We start from the raw sequence: 5,592 nt of genomic DNA, 5'->3' as shown, positions 1-5,592 counted from the left end.
AGGCTGGGCGGCTCTCCTGGCCAGGTGCTCGTGTTTGTTCATTCCCAGCCCTCTGGTGCCAAATGGGACAGGTGTCCCTGGGGTGCAGGTAGGAGGGACAAGAGTGTCCCCAGGGTGCAGGCATGGAGGAAACCTTTGGCACAGATTTGGGCAGGGATGGGAGCTGTCGTGAGTGTGCAGGCATGGGGACAGGTGTCCCCTCGGGATGCAGACAGCTCCACAGAGATCTGGGGGCTGTGATCCTGCCCCATGGCCATGTTGACAGCAGCACCAGGACCAAAGGTCCTTTCTTGTGTCACTGTAATGTTGCCACAGACATCACGTGTCTGTTTGCTCTGCTGTTTTGAAGATAGCTCTGCCCCCACCCAGCTCATGGGTTCCCCCCCCGCTCCGTCCCCCAGAGCTGTGGCACATGACGGAGGTGGACCACATCCCGGGTGGCATGGATGGTGCTGGAACTAATGCCTGGCCACCCTCTGCTCCCTCCCCAGGACTGGAGGGGTGGTTGGGGAGGCCACACAACACCTCATACATACTGACCACAGCCATGCCGAGGAGCCGTGAGCACCGGAACTGCCACCGCCCCATGGCATGGGGAGCCAGGGCTGAGCAGCAGGACAGGCTGTCCCACAGCCCCAGCTCCAGCTGAGCAAGTCCCCAGGCTTTGGGGCACAAGACAAAGTCGTCTTGCAAGCTCGCCCCTCCAAAGCCAGCGCTCGCTCTGCCGTCCCTGTCGTGTTGGCTGGCGCTCGGTGACCTTTGAGCGCTGGGGTCCAGCGTGCTGATAAGGCCGAGGGGGTTGTGCCGTGCCACCTGCGCAGTTTATAAAAGCACCGCACAAGGTCCCGCTGTCCGTCCCGCCACGCGTCCCTCCAGTCCTGCAGCGGCCGGGGCGAAGATGCTGCGTTTGGTTGGCCGTGCTGTGCGCTGCTGGAGGGCGAGGCGGGTACCGCCAGGACCACAACGAGCACCCCAGGGAGCCCAGCACCTCATGGCCACGCAGATGGCATGGTGAGCACCCAGGCGGATCAGGTGGGGTGGAGGCATTACCAAGGGGGGAAGTGGGAAGCTGAGAGTGATCGTAAACCTCTCTGGGGAAAGGGATACTCTCCCCCCAGCTCAGCAGGGCACAGGGGACTAGGAGAGATCTGGGAAGCCCACAGCCTGTGATGCTTGTTGGTGGCAACTCGTTGTGGCCACCACCTGTCCCCCACCCCTCCCTCTGTTCCACAGCCTCTCTAGTGCCTCTGGGACAGGCACCTGGCCCAAGGACGTGGGCATCCTGGCAATGGAGGTGTACTTCCCCGCCCAATACGTGGAGCAGGAGGAGCTGGAGAAGTACGATGGCGTGGAGGCCGGCAAGTACACACGGGGCTTGGGCCAGAAGCAGATGGGCTTCTGCGCCGCCCACGAGGACATCAACTCCCTGTGCCTGACGGTGGTGCAGCGGCTGGTGGAGCGTGGGCGCCTCTCCTGGGATGCCATTGGCCGCCTGGAGGTGGGCACTGAGACCGTCATCGACAAGTCCAAGGCTGTCAAGACTGTCCTCATGCAGCTTTTCCACGACTCGGGCAACACTGATGTAGAGGGCATCGACACTACCAATGCCTGCTACGGGGGCACGGCCTCCCTCTTCAACGCAGCCGCCTGGGTGGAGTCTAGTGCCTGGGATGGTGGGTGTGGGCAGGGACTGTGCCATGGGCATGGGGGGGTTGAATATTGGGTGGGTGCCATAAGATGGGGGAAGGAGGCAGAAGGTGGCCTAAAACCCAAGGATGCTGCAGCAAACCTTAAAGGGATCTGCTGTCTCTCCAGACTCTTCATCGCCCCTGTTCCTTGCTCGCCTTGGCCGTGACACCTGACAGCATGGGGACAGGAGTACAAGAGGGCCATGGGATGGAGGCTCCCACCTGCTGACAGCCATGCTGGCCCCCTTGTCCTCCTCCAGGTCGCTATGCTGTGGTGGTGTGTGGGGACATCGCCGTCTACGCCACAGGGAACGCGCGGCCCACAGGCGGTGCCGGTGCCATCGCTATGCTGGTAGGACCCAACGCCCCACTGGTGCTGGAGAGAGGTTGGTGCCATGAGACCCTGTGTATGGCAGGCTGATGGGTGCTGTCTCTGGGGGTCACACATCCATGTCCCAGCCCCAGACAGAGCTGCTGAGCACCAGCAAGCACCAGCTCTGTCGGCCCCAGTGGCTGCCCAGTGCTGGATACTCCAGGTTTCCAGCCAGCTACATCCCTGTGGGTACTGCAGTGCAACCCAGGGAGGCTGGGAGTTGCTGGGGGTTAAGGCAGGCAGCAGCCCTAGGTGCTTGCCATCCCCCTGGAACCCCTTGGTGCTCTCCAATAGCTGGGTCTCCCTGTACACCTAGGCCTGCGGGGAACCCACATGGAGCATGCCTACGACTTCTACAAGCCAGACCTGTCCTCCGAGTACCCAGTGGTGGATGGGCAGCTCTCCATCCAGTGCTACCTGCGGGCACTGGACCGCTGCTATGCTGTGTACCGCCGCAAGGCGGAGAGACAGTGGCAGCAGGGTAAGCAGCAGCACCCCCAGGGTGCCCTTGACATCTCACTGGATGCTGACAACCACACGTTGCCTTCCAGCTGGCATCCAGCGGCCCTTCACCCTCGATGATTTCAAGTATATCATCTTCCACACACCCTTCTGCAAGCTGGTGCAGAAGTCAGTGGGTCGGCTGCTGCTAAATGACTTCTTGGCCTCCCCCAACCCTGACACGGCCACCGGCCTCTACAAGGGGCTGCAGCCCTTTCGGTGGGTCCCCACATCATGTCTCCTGTGCCCCAGCCCAGCCGGGGATGTGCCTGTGTGGGGTTTGAGCCAGCCTCTCTCTGGGCAGAGGCCTGAAGCTGGAGGACACCTACACCAGCAAGGATGTGGAGAAGGCATTCCAGGTGGCCAGCCAGGAGATCTTCAACCAGAAGACCAAGCCCTCCCTGCTCCTTTCCTCCCGCAATGGCAACATGTACACACCGTCGATGTATGGCTGCCTGGCCTCCCTCCTGGCACAGTGAGTCCCACAAAAAGGTGGCTCAGCAGTGGGGGGAGGATATTTTCAGGAGGGTGTTCCCTGACCTGGCTGGCTGCGTGGGCGGGTGACATCACTCATCCCTTGCCCCCTGCACCTCTAAGACCCAACACTTTCATTGCACATAACCCCCAGTGTGGATGAGTTCCACTCTGTGCTGTTTCCCTGCCAGTTGCCTTTTCATGCCAGCTCACTGGAGCTGGGCTGGCACATAAAGCCTGTCAGTGCCAGGAGGATGAAAACCCCATTGCTATGCCCGACAGAATGACTGACCCTGTAGTGGAGGAGCCATGGGAACAGCCAGGCACTGGGGGGGACAAAAGCCTCATCCTGGGGCTCCCCAGCACCACCACACTCCAGGGCCACACACCCTTGACAATGCAGCCCCGAGTCCCAGGACCCCTCTGCCTGCAAGGGGGGCAGGAGGCGGCACCCTGTGCAAATCCCATTGCCCCACACCCTCCCCAGCCCCAGATCCCCTCTGAAGCCCCTAACCCAACACTGCAGGTCATCGGCACGGGATCTGGCTGGCTCCCGGATCGGTGCCTTCTCCTACGGCTCAGGGCTGGCCGCCAGCATGTTCTCCCTCCGCGTCTCACAGGATGCAGCCCCGGGTGAGCCCCATGGGAGAGGGTGGCTGGGAGGGGAGGGCAAAATGGGGCTGCTGGGCCAGGGCTGACGGTGGTTCTGTCTCACCTGGGGGGGGTCCCCCCACCACCAGGCTCGCCCCTGGATAAGCTGATCTCCAGCCTGGCCGACCTGCCGGCTCGCCTGGACGCCCGCAAGCGTGTGGCCCCACAGGACTTTGCTGAGATCATGAAGCGGCGAGAGGAGACCCATCACTTGGGTGAGTTGGGCTGGAGGGATGCAATACCCACCCTACGTGTGGCACCCTGCGGCCCTGCTGAGCATCGCCACCTTCTCCCCACAGCCGACCATGCTCCCCACGGCTCCCAGGCTGATCTCTTCCCTGGCACCTGGTACTTGACGCGGGTGGATGCTAAATACCGCCGGGAATATACAAGGAAGCCTGTCTAGGGAGGACTAGAGTGCTGAGCCCCAGGGAGGGTGCTGCTCTCCTCCTTGCCAGCATCCCTCCTCACCCCCAAATCTGGGACTGGCCTCTGCAGGAAATTGTGCCTTGGACAGCCAGGAAGCAGCCAGTTGTGTCTCAGCCCAGGAGCTGGTGGAGATGAGGGCATTTTCTGCACAAACCTGAGTGGCACGGGGGAATAAAGGTGTGGATCAGAGGGGGCAACAGCCTGGCTCTGGCTCCTGGTCACAAGGGGTCCTCTTCCATCCTGGGGCCCTTCACTCAACCACCACAGGGCTGGATCATGATCCCTTATAGGATTTATCCCACAGGAACCCAGTTTGGCCACCAGCCCCATTGGACACATGCCTCAATACCCTTTACTCTAGGGTGGGGGCATACCCTTACATTTTAGGGTAGCCAAGTAAACCCTAGCTCCCTAGTTTGGGGGTGGTAAGATGCCATTCTCCTTGTGTTGCCAGTGAATTGAAACATACCCACTGGAAAACCTAGGGGAGAGGTGACTTGGGGGCTGATGGGAGGTTCCAGCCCCCTTGGAGCACTGCCTGCTCCCTGGGCCATATCCTGGCACAGGACCATGGCCGGACAAGACCTCAGCAGGTTTTCAGAAGCTATGGAGACCTTTGTACTCTTGAGCAAACTGCAGCAGGGTCTGGGAGGCAGGGGGGACAGAGCCTGCGAGAGCTTTGGGGTCGAGGGCAAGGGACTGCAGAGACAGAGCATTACATGTTCCCTCCTCCTGGACGCTTTATTGAGCACAAGGCCACCCCAAGCCCAACAAGGGGGCCAGAGGCACCCAGGTGCAATGCTTCCCTGTCTGGGGGGGTTCCAGTTGCTGCAGCCCTGGGGAGAGTCCTAGGTCATCATCAGGGTTTACAGGTCTTGCTGGCCTTGCTGAGAACCTGCTCGTTGACCTGCAAGGAAAAGCAGGGTGAACAATGAGAACCCACCAGCAAGCGCACAGGGCTGCTTCCAGTGCACCCGTTTTACAGACAGGGAAACTGAGGCACAGAGATCAGGTGCCCAGCGGGTAGACTCACTACGCCGACCAGCCCCTTGCCCTTGGCCATGTCCACGATTTGCATGGCGATTTCCTTGCCGCAGCGGCTCTGTGCTTCCCGCGTGCTAGCACCCAGGTGTGGGCAGCAGATGACATTGGGATGGTTTACCAGGTCACGGTCCTTTGGGGGTTCCTGCCAACACAGCCCCATCACACTGTCAGCTCCCAGAAACCTGGGGAGGACATCTACCCCCTCCTCCCTTGCAAGGAGGGGAGCTGGGGCAGGGCTGTGCCCGGTGCCAGTCCCCCAGGGTTTGCCAGACCGCCCTGGCCTTGTTTGGGCAAAGTTAAAGTGCCGCGGGGCCCAAGCCGAGCTCAGAGGGTCCCCGTGGCCCCGCTGACCTGTGTGAAGACATCGAGGGCAGCCCCACCGCACTGCCCCGACCGCAGCGCCCGCAGCAGCGCCGCCTCATCCACGATGCC

At 61.5% G+C, this 5,592-nt stretch overlaps 1 protein-coding gene across 1 annotated transcript; it reads left to right on the top strand.

Annotated features, from left to right (window-relative positions):
* Nucleotides 1–898: 898 nt before the first annotated feature.
* Nucleotides 899–4,093, top strand: HMGCS2 (3-hydroxy-3-methylglutaryl-CoA synthase 2 (mitochondrial)). Its single transcript, XM_008943107.1, has 9 exons — nucleotides 899–1,011; nucleotides 1,234–1,673; nucleotides 1,949–2,074; nucleotides 2,378–2,542; nucleotides 2,613–2,781; nucleotides 2,867–3,037; nucleotides 3,563–3,669; nucleotides 3,777–3,902; nucleotides 3,987–4,093. The coding sequence occupies exons 1-9, from the start codon at nucleotides 899–901 to the stop codon at nucleotides 4,091–4,093; spliced, it is 1,524 nt and encodes a 507-aa protein (XP_008941355.1).
* Nucleotides 4,094–5,592: the final 1,499 nt, after the last annotated feature.

Source organism: Merops nubicus, unplaced genomic scaffold, assembly GCF_000691845.1.
Source record: "Merops nubicus isolate BGI_N331 unplaced genomic scaffold, ASM69184v1 scaffold24356, whole genome shotgun sequence".
Lineage (NCBI taxonomy): Eukaryota > Metazoa > Chordata > Aves > Coraciiformes > Meropidae > Merops > Merops nubicus.
Note: the sequence above shows the minus strand (reverse complement) of the source record. Positions and strands in the feature narration are given on the sequence as shown.

Bases quoted from the DNA above. Each gene is read 5' to 3' on its own strand.
- HMGCS2 (XM_008943107.1), top strand. From the start codon at position 899: ATGCTGCGTTTGGTTGGCCGTGCTGTGCGCTGCTGGAGGGCGAGGCGG. The intron at 1,012-1,233 runs GTGAGCACCCAG...TCTGTTCCACAG, and splicing joins ATGGCCACGCAGATGGCATG to CCTCTCTAGTGCCTCTGGGA. The intron at 2,543-2,612 runs GTAAGCAGCAGC...GTTGCCTTCCAG, and splicing joins GGAGAGACAGTGGCAGCAGG to CTGGCATCCAGCGGCCCTTC.